We start from the raw sequence: 16,124 nt of genomic DNA on the forward strand, positions 1-16,124 counted from the left end.
TGCAATTTGTGCTTCTAAAGGTCCAATGAGCAACATGTCATCTATATAAAGAATGATAATCAACAAGTCCCCCCCTTCATTCATAATGTATAGAGTGGGAGCAATCGGACTATTTTTAAACCCTTTGCTCGCAAAAAATGCATCAATTTTAGAGTACCATGCATGAGGAGCTTGTTTGAGACCATAAAGAGATTTGTTTAGCTTGCATACCATGTGCTCTCTCCCCTTAACCACAAACCCTGGAGGTTGTGACACATAAACATCCTCGTACAAATCCCCATCCAAGAATGTTGTCTTAATGTCCAACTAATGTACCTTCCAACCATAATTTGCAACCATAGCAATTATACATCTCACCGTACTCATACAGGATGTAGGAGCAAAAGTTTCTTCATAATCTATGCCCTTCTTCTGTGCATACTCTTTTGCTACCAACAATGCTTTGTACTTGTCAATGGTACCATCAGCCTTGCATTTGAGTTTAAAAACTCATTTTGTGCCAATGGCCTTCTTGCCAAGTGGTGAATCCACAAGATCTCATGTATTGTTAGTGGCAATAGGGTCTACTCATCCTGCATGGCCTACATCCAATGTACATCTTGCTAAGCTTTGCCCAAGGAAGTAGACTCATCATCATCCAACAATGAGCTCATAAATACATGCTCGTCACAATTATCTACTTCTGTAAAATCAGCCAAATGGGCTCCCCCTGCATCATGTGTTGCATGTCTAGCAGCCCTTCTAGTGCGTTGAGCTAAAGGAGCATCTATTTTACTCTCTTGGAGAGTTTGTAATAGCCATCTCGAGACTGTTTTTGCTGCATTTACGGCAGCCCTTTCATGTTGTACTGCATCTTCCACTACATGTGGCAAACCATCATCAATACCCTGCTGTTCAAGCGCATATGGTGCAGTAACAGCTTGTTCTATTATGTCTGTCTGGCCATTTACAGTAGGCACAGACTCCAAAGAAAGTGGCAAGAGACCCTCAAAGACATCACCAATGTTGCGGATGGCTAGCATTTGACTAATGTGAAAATGCAACATTTTCAACAGATATGGCATCCCTACTGGCAAAAACTTTCTTTGTGCATGGGTCACACAAACAATAGCCCTTGCTTTCTGAACTATAGCCAGTAAATATGCATTTTACAGCCTTGTCATCAAGCTTCCCACGAAGCTCTTTCGAAACATGTGCATAGGCTATGCAACCAAACCCCCGAAAGTAGCCAATCTCAGGTTTCTTGCCATGCCAAGCTTCAAATGGGGTGATTGTCTTTAGTGCCTTAGTGGGTGCACGATTCAACACATGATTTGCAACTGAAGGCCTTATAACCAAAATTTATGAGGCAACCCCTTGCTTTTGAGCATACAAAGAGTCCTCTCCATAGGAGTGCGATTCTTCCTTTGAGCAACACCATTCTATTGAGGAGTCATTCTAAAAATGGCTTGATGTGTAATGTCATGATCAAGCAAATGTCTTAAAAGCACGAGACATGCACTCACCCCCTCTATCCGTGTGAAGTGTTTGCACTTTCAAGCTAGTTTCGACCTCAAGCTTTGCAACGGGATGTTTAAAATGCATAAACACATCAGATTTTGCATTCAGCCTATATACCCATGCATACCGGGAGTAGTCATCAATAAATGTAACAAAGTAAAGATGACCTCCAAGTCCACGTGTCCTCATGGAACCACAAACATCAAAGTGAATAAGCTGCAATTTTCAAACAGCACTCACTGCACCATCCTTTTCGAAGGCAAATCTATGCATCTTGCCCAAAATGCATCCCTCGCATGCATGAGGAGGTGGAATCTCCACTAGAGGGAATGCATCTACAATATGACACCTCTGAAGGGTCATCAAACTCCCAAAACACAAATTTCCATAGCCAGCATGCCCTAGCTCCACATTCTACATAGCAGGCAATAAAATAGTGACTACCAAAGTATCATGAGACTATGCATTGTAGGTATCCAACAAAAACAAGCCCTTATACAAGGTCCCAAACAGCCAGAGTGCATAATCCATCTCCCTATCTCTAACAATGCATTTTTCGGTAGAACCGGGAGAAGGAGCAACAACACCAATAGCCTATCCTCTAGCATTACGCTGAGGTGTTTGAGGTGCAAGACCTCCTGGTCGCTGCAAATAACTGGTAACATTGTTCCACAAGTCCTTCGCTACAAGAAGGTTGCAAACCATAAAACTCCACAACGGGTAGTTTGATCCATCAAGTTTGTCCTCCTAAGTGAGGACACCAAGAATGTTGCTCTGATCATTAGTCCGCTGGCATGCAATGCTATCAGTAATGAACAAAAACCTGCTGCCAAATACTTTTCTCTTGAAGTATAGATTGTACTTCTCAGAGCGCCAAAAATCCCCTCCAAATTATCCAATAAGTACCAAACTATCACACAAATGCCAAAGTGTACCCAATTTGACCCAAATCAACACTCAGCCAAGAAATAACAGCAATGCACTGCTGTATCACACTTGCCTCATAATGCATGCCCTAAAAAGTACAAATTAAAGTAACTTAATGTTGATTCTTACCAAAATTTACTAAGTTTCTCCAAATAATTTTGCTCAATCTGATTGTAACAGCAATTAAACGCTATTGTACCACTTGTTTGCTGCCTTGGAATGAGTGTCGGACAAAAGTCCCAAATTACTTTTTAAAATTTCAAAGAAATTGAAGAAATTTGTACCTTATAGCTTGAATTTCTGCAGTAATGTCACCTTGGGATGCGTGCCAACAGCAAAAAGCGACTAGAATTTGCCTTGTGATATGTGTTGGAGCCTCTAGGACAAAAAGGCCCAAATTTCTTACACAAATGTCAATGAAACTGTGCAATGTCAGCGTTGCCAAAGAAGATTCGCATGTTGGACTACAAATCGGGCAAAAGCCCCAAAATTTTTAGCATGAATATCAAAGAAATTATGAAATTTCTTCGAATTGATTGCCAATTTGCACTCCAAGAGCTAAAATTGACAAAAGCCCCAAATTTTGGGCGACACAATATGAGATTCGGAAAGAGACGTCCAAAATGGATGGGAAATTGCAAAAATCTTGAAAAAAATCCAAATCTAAAAATTAGGGTTTTTGCACTTTTTAGGGTTTTTCGGAAATCGCAAGCATGGCTGAGAATATGGCGGGCAAAGGTGAGAAAATAAGGGGCAGAGCTGAAAACGACAATAGCTTCTCCAAAATAGTAGCTCAAGCTACGTGCGGGCCACATATAGGACTACACGTAGGCCTACGTGCAGGCTGAAAACAACAGCAACTCATCCCTCTCTTCCTTCGTTGTCAACAACATGACCTTAGGTGGAGCGGCACCGGCTGACAATGGCTAAACAGAATCTGTGCATAGGACCAACTCTGACACCAAATGTTAGAAAATGACAACCAACTATGGAGGAGAGAAAAGAGAGACAATGAGAGTGTGCTAAAGCAAAGAGTAGAGTATACTTGTTGAACTAAAAGAATGAAAATGAAGGGTACAAGATAGGTCTTAGATAGACCTAGCTCTAACTCAAGTATCGTTAACCTACTCCAACTCTAACTCTAAGAGTGGTGACACAACTTAGAACTTTAATTGTGTTCAAACTAAGAATTGAAAAAGAACTAAAGACTAAAACATTGGGCACTACCCATAGAATTGGCAAATTCTTATACACTTGCTGGTCTTTGACACACAAAGGCTACCTTGTTGCGTTTCAATATCCGTTCAAAGTATGACACACTCTCCAACTCATAACCTCTACCTTGTTCACAAAGATACGAGAGTTCGAGATTCAGTACACACTTCATAGTGTGTTTGCTCCATGAGCATTCCATATTCAATATTTGTTCAATTCATTATTCATTGTGTTTACTATCTTTGAGTTACCCTAACCTAACTATGTTCTGTGTTTATCAATCTGTGCTTTATCGTACAATTGGTTTTATGTTTTCTATGGTTAGAGCATATCTTCACACCTGCACCAGCACAAACCATCAGTAACAGGAAGAGCGATCCTGAAATCCAATACCTTGACTGAAGTGGATGTAGTGATGGAAGCATAGAAAACTGCTGTAATAGTGTCACGAAGTGGTGATACTTTTTACAGTTGCTTTTTTTATTTACTTATATAAATATTTTATTTTTCTTTTATTTTGTTGCTGTTGCTTCTTACCCCCAAAGTTCTCTTGGATTAAGACGGGATCTTTGCATGGCCAGAAGAGGCAGCCATTGGGACAAATTGGACTAATGGTGAGCCTTAGGACCAGTTCCATATTGAATGGGCACTGAAGAATAGAATGTCAGTGGTTTGGGATTGTGTGCTTAGCTACTGGAGATAGTGCAGGACAATGAGCCTGACCAAGATAGAAGATGCACATATAAGAATGCTCACGGAATAAAAGTCGCCATAACTGAGCCACATCGCATCATTATCTTTGTTTTTGCACGAGGATTAATTCTCTAGCTTATACCAAGGTCAAATTTTACACCGATCATGGAGATTTTTAGACCAAAAGGTTTAAACGAGAAAATTGTTACATGTATACCATGTGGCACAAATTCCCGAGAGAGAGAGAGAGAGAGAGAGAGAGCATTAAAAAAAACGTAATAGGCATAAGAGGCAGATGGGAGAATGAAGTTTTGAGAAGCTGAGGACAGATTGCTACAAGAAAATCAGCCATGGAGAGTACTTCTACGTCTCTAACTCAAGTACAGAGGTAAAGCTTGCTCCCTCTGATCAACTCTCTCTCTATTCTCAAAGGAAATGCTCCACATCATGGGTTGATTCCATCAAATGTACATGTGTTTTCTTTGAAATTCTGCACATGAATCATTGAGTATTGGTCACAGAAGACAATAAGAGCAGTGAATTTAAAGATCTACAAACTGTAATTCTGCACACGAATCATTGAGTTTTGGTCACATGCTAAACAGTAAGAACAGTGAATTCTGCACATGCTGGACAGTAATAACAGTGAACTCTGGACATGCTAGACAATAAGAACAGTAAATTCAGAGATCTGCAGACTGCAATTCTATACAAAAATCATTGAGTTTTGGTCACAGAAAATGCTTTCCTAAAAGGGATGTTGATCTGGACATATTGTACTGTTCTTATGCAGCTTGGATTTACTCAGAAGAGATGAAAACCAACTGTTCACAAGTTATGTATTTTGGAACATTTTGTAATTTTCCATCTTTTAATTGATAAAGAAATACCGAGAGGCGTGCCGGTCTTTGAGGCCAATCTGGTATTTAGCGAGGGAGTGAGGTCTCTGCTTATATGTGTGTGTGTAAAGACCAGGTGTTAATTGAAGGAACTACCGCTTTATGTGAGTCATAGACCGGTTTCAAATAGACTACTGAACACAAGAGACAAAGGAAAAAAGAAACACTGCGAAAGAAAATAGCACTACACAAAGGTTAGAAGCAAAGAGATGCTCAAAAAATGGAATCCAAATACCAAGATATGAGACAATACACATCCAACATGAGTCACTAGCTGTAAAGGCACCAACAATGGCTCCCTCTCTCCACCAAAATCTGAGGAGGTGAATGATTGATGATGACTGAGGACGAGAAGCCCCAATATTAAGGCCAAATCTATGCCATAAATGATTTCAAGTCAGGTAGTAATAATTGCTCCAAACACCATGAAAATAGCACATATAAAATGCCTAAAATATCTAAGATGTACCTAGCCCTCTTTGGCATGCATAGACTGTCATGAGGACATGTATTTTTGAAACCTCACTTAACATGTGGATTAATTTTTAATCACATGATAAAGTAAATGTTGCACATGTGAGGTGCAAGTGGGATTAAAGTAAATTTACGAGCCCGAGACCCGAAGAAATCACGGGATGTCAAAGGCAAAAGTTGTTATAAGCTATGCCGCACAGGTACTTGGTAGTATCTGATGCCAATTGTTAGCCTAGGTCATCCATTTGGCCATAAGTGTCAGTTATTAGTGATACTAGAAAAGTGGTGTTTAGTGGTACCTAACACAAATCTGATGCTCAAAGATGGCGCAGAGACACTTGGAAATGGAAGTTACCTAGCCAATTTAATTATTGGCCAGTCAGATTATTTTTCAAGGCACCGAAATAATTATTAGATTATTTTTAAATATTTAAAGACTGAAAATTAATATTTAATTATAAAAAATGCTGAAAAAGCCATTTAAAAAGGCTACCACTTGTCAAAAATGCCCATGCAAGACTGAAAAACGTCTTTAGAGGTTGGAGAGATACATTTTTATAAATTCAGCCTGCAAGAGAAAGGGAGGAGAGACTGCTGGTCTGAATCGTAGCCATTGGAGGACCTTCTGAGACTGCCAAGGGCAGGAGAAGACCAATCAATAGCAGCAAACAACATCTACAAGCTGTTGAGACAGGGCACCAACAATAAATAATTGATTATCTTCAGTTCTTTGCATCTACAAGCTGTTGTGGCAGGGCAACAATTGCATTTGACTGATTTTCAGTCATTCTTCGCAACAAAACTCTGAATTTTCTCTCTGCAACTTTCCCTCTCATCTTCCAACCATTTCACAACTTTGCTCCGAAGATCTTAGCATTTGAACCCTTGGAGACTGAGAAATTTCAGATTTCTCCGCTGTAAACCCTAATCTGCAGCAAAAATTAGGGTTTAGCAGCAGTCTCGGGAAGTGTGTCAAAAATTGAAAGCTCCAAGACTTGGATTTAACAGGGCTAAAGCTGTTTTTAGTCTATTCAAGTGAAGGGACCAGCAAAAAATTGAATTTGGAGCAATTTCCATCTCCATCAAAGCGAGTGAGGGTCAATTGATTGCCTGAATCAAGAGGCAAATTGGATTAAAGTCTTCCTGGTGATTCATCACAGCAAGGGGAGTTGAAATACCAAAAGGAATTGAAAGAATCCCATTGTATCAAAAGGGGCGCTAATTTTGGGGCCAATTGGGTGTCTATTGTCCAAGATCAATTTTGGGGCCAATTGGAGACTGAGAAAATTCAGATTTCTCTACCGTAAACCCTAATCTGCAACAAAAATTAGGGTTTAGCAAAGAAAGTGTGTCAAAAATTGAAAGCTCCAAGACTTGGATTTAACAAGGCTGAAGCTGTTTTTAGTCTATTCAAGTGGAGGGACTAGCAAAAAATTGAATTTGGGGCAATTTCCATCTCCATCAAAGCGGGTGAAGGTCAATTGATTGCCCGAATCAAGAGGCAAATTGGATTAAAGTCTTGCTGGTGATTCATCACAGCAAGGGGAGTTGAAATACCAAAAGGGATTGGAAGAATCCCATTGTATCAAAAGGGGCACCAATTTTGGGGCCAATTGGGTGTCTATTGTCCAAGATCAGTAGGTAAATTTGTATTTTCAGATTTGCATTAACTGTTTGCTACTGTAATTAAGTTGTAATCAAGGATTTACCACCCATCCACGGAAGGAAGGCTGGTTACACAGACTCACACATGAATTGACATATCCATTAACAAGATCCCCCAATACAAATATGCATGATTGGTCCTTGAACCCTCGACTTGATGCAAAGGGTGATACATTATCTTGGTATTCCCCAATGACATCATGGTTGAGATTGCCTCATACAGATATGCATTATTGGCCCTTGAGCCCTCAAGACAACTTGATGCACATGGTGATACATCATATTGGTAAATGCCCCGATGACATCATGATTTGAGTTATATCGTCTTATCATGGATAGGCTACCTCCCTTTCAATACTCCCTTGATGCACTATCTCTCACTCTAAGCCACATAAAGATTGGCAAGATCATCAAACAAGATCTTATTCAACTAGAGCCTAAGGTAATCGTAAGACACTTCACCCCCAAAACATTTCGTTCTTGAAACGTTGCATTCCAACCTCAAATGTTTCACCTAAGGGCAAGTTCCAAGTGAAACATCAAGTGAAATAGTTGAATAATACATATGGATAATTTTCTTTATAAATAATGAGTTACAACTTACACAATTATACGATGCAAATCCTTTCATATCAACGAATGATGCGTATCATGTATATAAAGTGTCCAAAAACCTTCAAAAGGCAAAAAATAATAATTTTTTTCTATCTAAAACTCATATTTCAGTCAATTGTTTCACTCAAGGAGTTTTGTGTTTTAGTGAAATGTTTCAAGCATTCTATGCTTCAATGCCAATGAATCACATTTCACGGTTACCATGCTAGAGACCAAGAGAGCATGCCTAACACCAACACATAAGATGAAAATAAAGTGGCTTTCTACCAAGACCATTTTTTTCGCACCATTGAGGATGGTTTTATTATACATCAAAGATACATGGATACTCACCTATGAAGTATTACATCTATCAAAGCCCAAGATACCATGAGATCCTAGGCTACTCTCATTGTTTATTTGGGGATGGATTTGGGCCATTGACAAGAGTCATGGACTACACTAACCAAAGCTGCCTTGGTCCTTATCTCCTAGAGATACAAGTACAAAGAGGCAAGGCATCGATTTGTTGAGGGTCTACCCAAAGATAGCTCACTGATTTCTTCATGAAAAGCACCCACACAACACCAAACCAAACTCAAACTACTCTTAAGAGGCATCCCCTTGCACAGCCTCAGCTTACATATATCCAAGGGACACTGATTGATCACGCAATCCAAATTGGCTGATCCACACCTCCTAGAGCCCAACAATTATGTCAATAACATATGCACAAGAGGATACAACACATCATTTCTTGAGCCAAAGCCAAGACCACCCAAGGTCTTCTCGACATGAGAGGAGATTGAGAGTATGCTCCAACAACCGAGGACGATTTTCTAAGATGATATGTACTCTCATACTATCAACTAGTTTGTTTTGTTGTCAACGTTTAGATTTAGGTTTTCTTTACTGAATTGCATCTCCAAACACATGTATCGTTTAATATATAGTTGTAGCTTATGGTCTCATAGATCACTTTGGTTTGCAGTTATATAGTTCTCATAGATCATTTTGGCCTCTTGCAAACCGTAATAAATCATTTCCTCTCTCTCTCTCTCTCTCTCTCTCTCTCTCTCTCTCTCAAAGCATTCAGTGCTGAACAACTATGACAAATGAATGAAGTAAGAGAACCGAAACTATAAGGAACGACATCTACTGTCAAGAGAACTCTTGATTCAGAAAAGAAGCCCCTTGAAATTTTGCAGAGAAGGCTTCTTATTTCAAATTTTAGAGTCTTTTAGTGATGACGTGACCATTAGAAAACCCTAGGTTATAGTTCGGCGAACCATGATGTTTCTGGTGAACAATAAGCGATGAAAAGGATGTGGTGGCTACCTCAGGGTTCCTCCGGAGCTATTGATGAAGAGCCGGATGTCAGCCTTGGAGTCTTGTGCATCGAGCAGCAGCAGCTGACTGATGATGGCATCGGCGGCAAAATCATCCAAGGTGTAGCCGAGTAGCACGATGCGCTGCCTGAGGAGGAGACCCATGACGTCGGCCTCGGCTGCCTTCTGAGCAGCGGGAGGGGCCGGCGCGGCATAGTCGAAGGACAAAAAGGATGGCAACGATGAAGAAGAAGAAGAAGTAAGAAGGGAGGCAGAAGGAGGTCTTGCAGAAATAGACCGCGATGAACAGAACAGGGTGAGAGGGCTCAGAGACGGCTTGGCTGGGGCATAAGGAAAGCGAGGGATGGACGAATGCGTGCATAAGGCTTTGAGAGAAGGGCTGTGAAGGAGGAAGGCCGATGAAGTGCAGGAAGCCATTGCTGGTTCCTTCCTAGCAAAACTTGTGTGTGTAGGTAAGTGTATGTTTTCTCTTTTGGCCACCTCTATGGTGGTGGTGACCCACCCCCTTATAGACCCCCTCGGCCATAGAGATTTTTCCATGGGCATCTCCATCGACCTCCCCTCTCGACTCAACACCCCCCCAAAATGCAAGCAAATCGACTAGGGTAAGAGGGAAAGTTGTGAAACACACAAGCAAATGCACATCAATCTCTTACCTTTATCTCTTATCACAAGGAGGAACATTGCAAACTCGATGTTGTGGAGTGCATGAAGACTTCACCTAGAGCCAACAAAACATACCTCACCTCCTATTATGGGAGCATGTGAGGACTTTTGCATTAGAAGTAAGAGGGCAAGTCGTGAAACGCACAAGCAAATGCACATCAATCTCTTACCTTGATGTTTGTGGAATGCATGAAGACCACCACCTAGAGCTAGCAAAATAGACCTCACCTCTCGCGATGGAAAATTCTAATGATGGGAGCATGTGAGAACTTTTGCATTAGAAAACTCAATTCTTTGATGGTTTGCTTCACAAGACACTTATCTTCAACAAGAAGAATCACCTAATGCTTCTTTAATAACAAGCTCAAAGATCTTCATCACCATTACTCAAGCATTGAGCTAAGGTTTCCTTCTCAACAATATTCATCATCTCGCTTCTCAAACAAGCTATTAATTAGTGCCATCATCCTTGGATTGCATTGGTTAGTACTATTGTCACCTCGATTATTTTCTTGTATGCACTTAAGTGCTTTTGCTATTTGTAAGTTCTTTAGAAAAAGCAAGATTTAAAAAAGGAAATAAAGAAAAAAGACGTGAACCCCATAGTATTCCTTGCAAGCTTTTTGAGTGTCACTTTGGATCCATTCATCTCCTTACCACTCTCCTTCCTCTCTTTATTGATACACTCATCAGACACCTTGTTTTCCTTATTTGCAAGAGTTGAGGAGGGGTGGACATTTCCATCTTTCAATTGAAGCGGTTGGTGCACGGCAAACATAGATGGCTCCTTCAATGTGTTGTTCTTGAGCTTAACTCGATCAACATTTGCCTTTCTCTTGAGATCATCGGCCATACTCTGAGGGGCCTCCTTGCTCGTGGTATCTTCTTTGCCTTTATCCTTCTCTAGGCATTCCTTAGCAAAGTGTCTGACCTATTGGCAAAGGTCAAAAGCATCCGAGAATGGAGAAAATTCAACTTCATAAAGCACTTCAATGCCTCTTGGATCTTGTAGGTGTTAAACTTGAGACTCCACTCTTCTATCTCAAAGGATACATGCCCTCTCATCTTCTTTCAAATTAATGTGGGCAATGAACATATAGACTTTGCACAGGCCATTGGGGCGATCTCCCAAATGTGGGCATCAAAGATTGTATGGAGGCCAAGGAAGGAAACCCTGACCAAACACTCTAAAGGTGCACATCAATTTGTGAAAATTTAGTGCACCAAGTCATGGTATGGACAACGTTACCTTTGTAGCCCATAAAGCAAGAAAGGACCTAGTCCCTCTCTACTTTTAAGCCAACCCACACTTGGAAGAATCCTCCTGTAATAAACTTGAAATGCACCAATGAGCAACGGGCTTGGAATGCAAAGTTAAACCAATGAATGAATTCCTCTTTTGCGGAGAGTCTACGCATGAAGTACATGAAAAGACTAGCAATAGCAAAGTCATAATAATGAACACATAGTTCCTCTAGGAGCATAACAATGACTTGATGGACCTTATTACTTTAAACAACAATAACAAGCAATGTATTTTTCTTGACCTCACATAACTTTTGCATGTTGACCTCAAGTGCTTTGAAAAGTGCCTCAAAATCCATTTGAACATTATTGACCTAGTGAGCATATGATTATACTTCCATGCCAACCCCATCCAATTTTGAAGTCTTCAAAGTTGTAGCATTTGGGGCATCCTTGTTAACCCTCAAACAAACAAGGTGGAAAAGTTGAAAAATCTAAAGCAGAAGACAAGGCCAAGGCAAAAGTGAAACAGAAGACGAAGGCGCGCCAAGAAGAATCTGGAAACACAAGAAGTGCAGAAAAGTCCTAAATCAAGGAAAAAGGCGCACGAGAAAAAGCGTGAGTTTGTACTTTTGTAAAAAAACGCAAGGCGCACCATGATTTATTTTAAGAGTGTCGGGCTCTCACCCGTGCAATTTGTAAAGGTAGATGGGTGGTAGGAAGGAAGCTAGGAAGATAAAAGGACAATGGGAAAAAGGGCCTAGGCCACGGCTGGCCATGTAAAAAAGGGGATAAGGGGATGACCGCCCAAAAAGGGATTGAGGGTTTTGTATATAAAGAGGAAAAGTGAATGAGAAGCTCATTCTTGTGTGTGGCCAAAAGTAGCTCTCTTCTTCTTCTTCTTCTTATTCTTCTTGCTTGCTTTAGCTTGTGCTTGAGAGAGGGAGTGTAAGAGTGTGAGGATGAGGGACCGGGGTGGAGAAGCTCTCCATCTTCTCCTTTCTTCTTCTATTCTATTCTCTTCTCTTCTCTTGCTCATGGCAATGGAGCTTGGAGCGTGGAGCTTGCTTGAAGCTTGCACTTGGATCGTGGAGCTATCAGAGTGCTCGGGAGAGGAGATAACTCGATTGGGCATGGAGGTAAGCTTACTACATTCGTAGAGATGGATGGCACGTTGACTATGTGAGAGGTAGCCATTAGTGCTCGGCTTGGAACACTTGAAACAATAAGCGGTTCGTGGATCTCGACGCTTGATCGCCACCACATTTTAGTTCTATTGTCGGGACAAATGGATTCAAGCCTTGAGTGCTTGCGTGCTTCGAATCGAGCATTGAAGTATGGTTTTCCCTAAATCGGTGTTTAAGGTAGATAGGTAGGAAGCGAGGGAGTTTGAAGAGGTATTTGATCTCCTTAGCAAGTAGGTTTTTGGTTTTTTTTTAATTGGAAAGGTAGGTTAGAGTAGTGTAGGTACTTTCTTTATGATTTTTGTTCGCATTTAGGTAGGATAGGAACAAAACAATTGAGCATGCAGTAGGGTTTTCTGTTGTTGTATAACAAGCTAAAACAAGGAAAAGAAGGACAAAAAATGAATTTTTTGGGTTGAATGTTGGTAAGGGGAGCAAGACTAAGGTGAATGCAGGCCTGGGCAGGGTAAAAAGAGGCCAGGAGACCATAGAAGAGCTCATTTTTCACCCTAGCATTGAGAGAGAGAGAGAGAGAGCTTCCATTGGTGATTCGAATCGATCTTGCTATCAGGGAGTTCTTCGCACGCGTCAGGTATATCAAACCCTTCCTCCTACGTCCTTGTTGTGATCTAGAAGTTTGTGTGCCTTGTGATTGCTTAGAAATTTGGATTTAACGAAATTATCATCAGCGCTGCCGTCGTCGCATGTGACTCAGCTCGTCCAAGTAGCTTGGTTCTGGGCCGAGTCCCAGAATTGGCCCTCTTACATTTGGCTAATTCGGCCCATCCAAACAGACCTACAATTGGGACGAGTTGGGCCGAGCCGGATTTTTGCAAAATTTTTGGAAATTTGTACCATACCCAACTAGGTTTCAACTGCACAAACCTTTGTGAGCCACCTCGACGCCCAGAACTCGATTCTGGCACAAGGAATAGGCGAATTCGCAAGACACATCTGTTTAGCAACTTGAGTAGGTTGTTGAGAGAGTCGACGCCTTAACGGCAACCAATGGAGTCATAGACCCAGAAATGAACCTAAAATGAGTAAGACGACACAGCGAAAAACCCTAAAACCTCAATGGGCCAACAAGGGCAAAAATGCCACACCACAAAAACATGTATAGGTTACATTCAGACTACATAGTGGAACGGAACAACATCAAGCTACAACTGCGAGGATGCCTAGACATGACAGTCCTGACGATAGATGCACCTTGAATGCCACTGCATAGAAGACCCAAGACATCAGTGGAGAATCCACATCTGATCATGCAGTTGGGGACTCAAAAGTATGCATTAGAAGGCTTAAATTTACAAGCCAAGACCTAGAAGATGAAGACATAGTACCGCCTGCTTATCTTAGGGTCAAACTCACTGCGAAAAGAGAGTACATTGTTGATGTTCTCATTGATGAAGAAGCCGATTTTAATATCTTGACCTTTGACGCATGGACCCTACTAGGCCAACCAGCAAAGCTCACACCGACTAATGCAACTCTTAGTCCTTACATGGGACACTCACAAGCACTTATAGAGAAGTGCAAAATCCTTATAACTATTGAAACGGAAAGCTTGCTTATCCTCTTTCATGTCCCTCTAAATAGTGCTAATTGTGGAAAAGAAACCCTCCTAGGAAGACCCTTCAAAAGGGCGACAAAGTGTGAGGCTGATTACGTAGCACAGAGGATGCACTTAACACTACCAAGTGTGAGGATAGTCACAACCTTTAGCAAGGGTGACCTCATCTAACCTCGAGGGAAAGACAAGGAATGTGCAGACATAACAGGTAAGCCTACTAATGAGAGCAATGACTTGTTGGAAGAGTTGATACAAGCACATGTTGAATAGAGAGAACCAGTGAGCGAGGCCATGCTTGAAACAAGAAGGTTAGCAGACAATGCCAAGGATAGGCTTTGGGCCTACAAATATTGTAGAAGACCACAAAAGAAGCCCAAGCATTATATACGAAGGCATCATTGGAGAGCCAACACAACGCCGCGATGGATATCCAAAGCGTTGCTACGTGCTCAAGGGTATTACGCAGGTAACCGATGGATTTGGGTGCCAAAACCCCCTGCTAAACCACCTTTGATAGCTAAAGGCCAAGACATATCAAGAGCGAAGAAGTGCAGGAGGAAGTCTAAACGAAAACCAAGTCTCGAGTCAAAAACATTGGAGTGATCGAGCCCCTCAAGATTGAAATCAAGAAACCAAATGGGAGTATTTGAAGGGTAGATCCTAAGCTTAGCGTGCTTAACAAGCGGATATCATATGTAACCATCGAGTGTGCACAAAAGGCACTAGTGCTCAAGGAGCCTTTGACTTCCCAAGAGGATAATGGGCACCACAGGTGTAATGTTTCTCATGATAAGGCTAATTGCTCAATAAAGCAAATGGTAGAGTCGTCTAATAGCCATGAGCAAATATTTCGGCTAGTGTCAAGCCCACCTAGGAGCCCCAAATCTCCTACACCCTCTTTCCTTAAATAGATACAGGAAGCACGTCAGCAAATCGCCAAGTGCAGCTACTCAATTTTGATCTCTATCTCCATCTAAACTTCCAAAAGTCTAAGAGGTGGGACATGACACCACCCTTAGTTCTCAGCCTAAGGATATGCTTGTGCAATCCACTATGACTAGCTCAACTAATGCTTGATCTACACAAGTGAATCCTTAAAGGGCAACAAAAGACATGAACACTTTTGATCTACCTAAGGACTTGGCACTGCGCCAGTCCACTGAACTAGAGGCTACCGATTCTAATTAGGAATTGGAGGAGGAGCTAAACAAAGAAAAATTTACTAATGAGCTAGACTCCCCAAGAGGAGCAGCAGTCGTACCCTCACAACCTCACGAGGCTGTTCAACAGGCCACAACTATGTCCCATGAGGACACACTAGAGAAAGACAATGTTGATGCCCAACCAAGCACATCAACGGCTAACCTAGTTCAGGGTCCCAAGTCTTCAAGGGATACACCTCAATTGCCTAAGAAAAAGAGGAGGAAACAATGAAAACAACAACGGCAGTTGCAACTGGCAGTAGATGCCAAGAAGATCGAGACCAAGAGCATTAAAGAGCCGAGGAATAAAATGTCAAGTCCATCCACCAATGAACCCATCGCCATCTCTCCTAGTAGCGGTGAAACCTCAGACACATCCATGTGTTCTGAGAAGTCAAAGCAACCATTACCATCAACGGTTGCTTGCAATACTCAATCCACCAACAACAAAACTCTCATTGACCAATCAAGAGTGGATACAACACTATCACAATAGGGTGACAAGACTATACCGGTCACATCCAAGGAGAACCATGACACAATAACACCAAGGCCTTAGGAGAAACATAGAAACCTCGAGTACATAAGCAATTCTACTATTGACCAATCTTGCTCATCTAGACCTGAGTCCCCAGCTATGCTAAAGCCTAGGGAAACTCCTAGAGCCTTGCATGAGATAGCAACCGAGCAAGCTCTCATTGAACATAGAAGTGTCACAAAATGCTTAACTGAGTTGGATGCTAAACTCAAATTATTTGCACGTGTCTACGTCCTTGTAGACATGGATGCATTCCCTAAGGAGCAGCTTGAGGAATACTTACCATTTCCTCTATCTTGGAAAGAGCAAGAATATCTTGATGAGCACTATGACAAGCTTCTACATAAGCGTATGCAACTGATCTCTGATGAGGAAGCCGACGACTTACGCTTAATTG

The 16,124-nt window shown here is 41.4% G+C and overlaps 1 protein-coding gene across 1 annotated transcript in view; it reads right to left on the reverse strand.

Annotated features, from left to right (window-relative positions):
* The window catches only part of CLPP4 (CLP protease P4), a 33,547-nt gene extending 23,746 nt beyond the window's left edge, over positions 1 to 9,801 (reverse strand). Inside the window, exon 1 of the mRNA XM_087664502.1 lies at positions 9,306 to 9,801. Within this exon, the coding sequence (XP_087520628.1) occupies positions 9,306 to 9,733 (428 nt within the window). The 5' untranslated portion in view covers positions 9,734 to 9,801. The remainder of the gene's footprint in view (positions 1 to 9,305) is intronic.
* Between the last annotated feature and the right edge of the window lie 6,323 nt (positions 9,802 to 16,124).

Source organism: Lygodium microphyllum, chromosome 23 (genome assembly GCF_053477565.2).
Source record: "Lygodium microphyllum isolate KBCC chromosome 23, Lygodium_microphyllum_v1.1.10, whole genome shotgun sequence".
Lineage (NCBI taxonomy): Eukaryota > Viridiplantae > Streptophyta > Polypodiopsida > Schizaeales > Lygodiaceae > Lygodium > Lygodium microphyllum.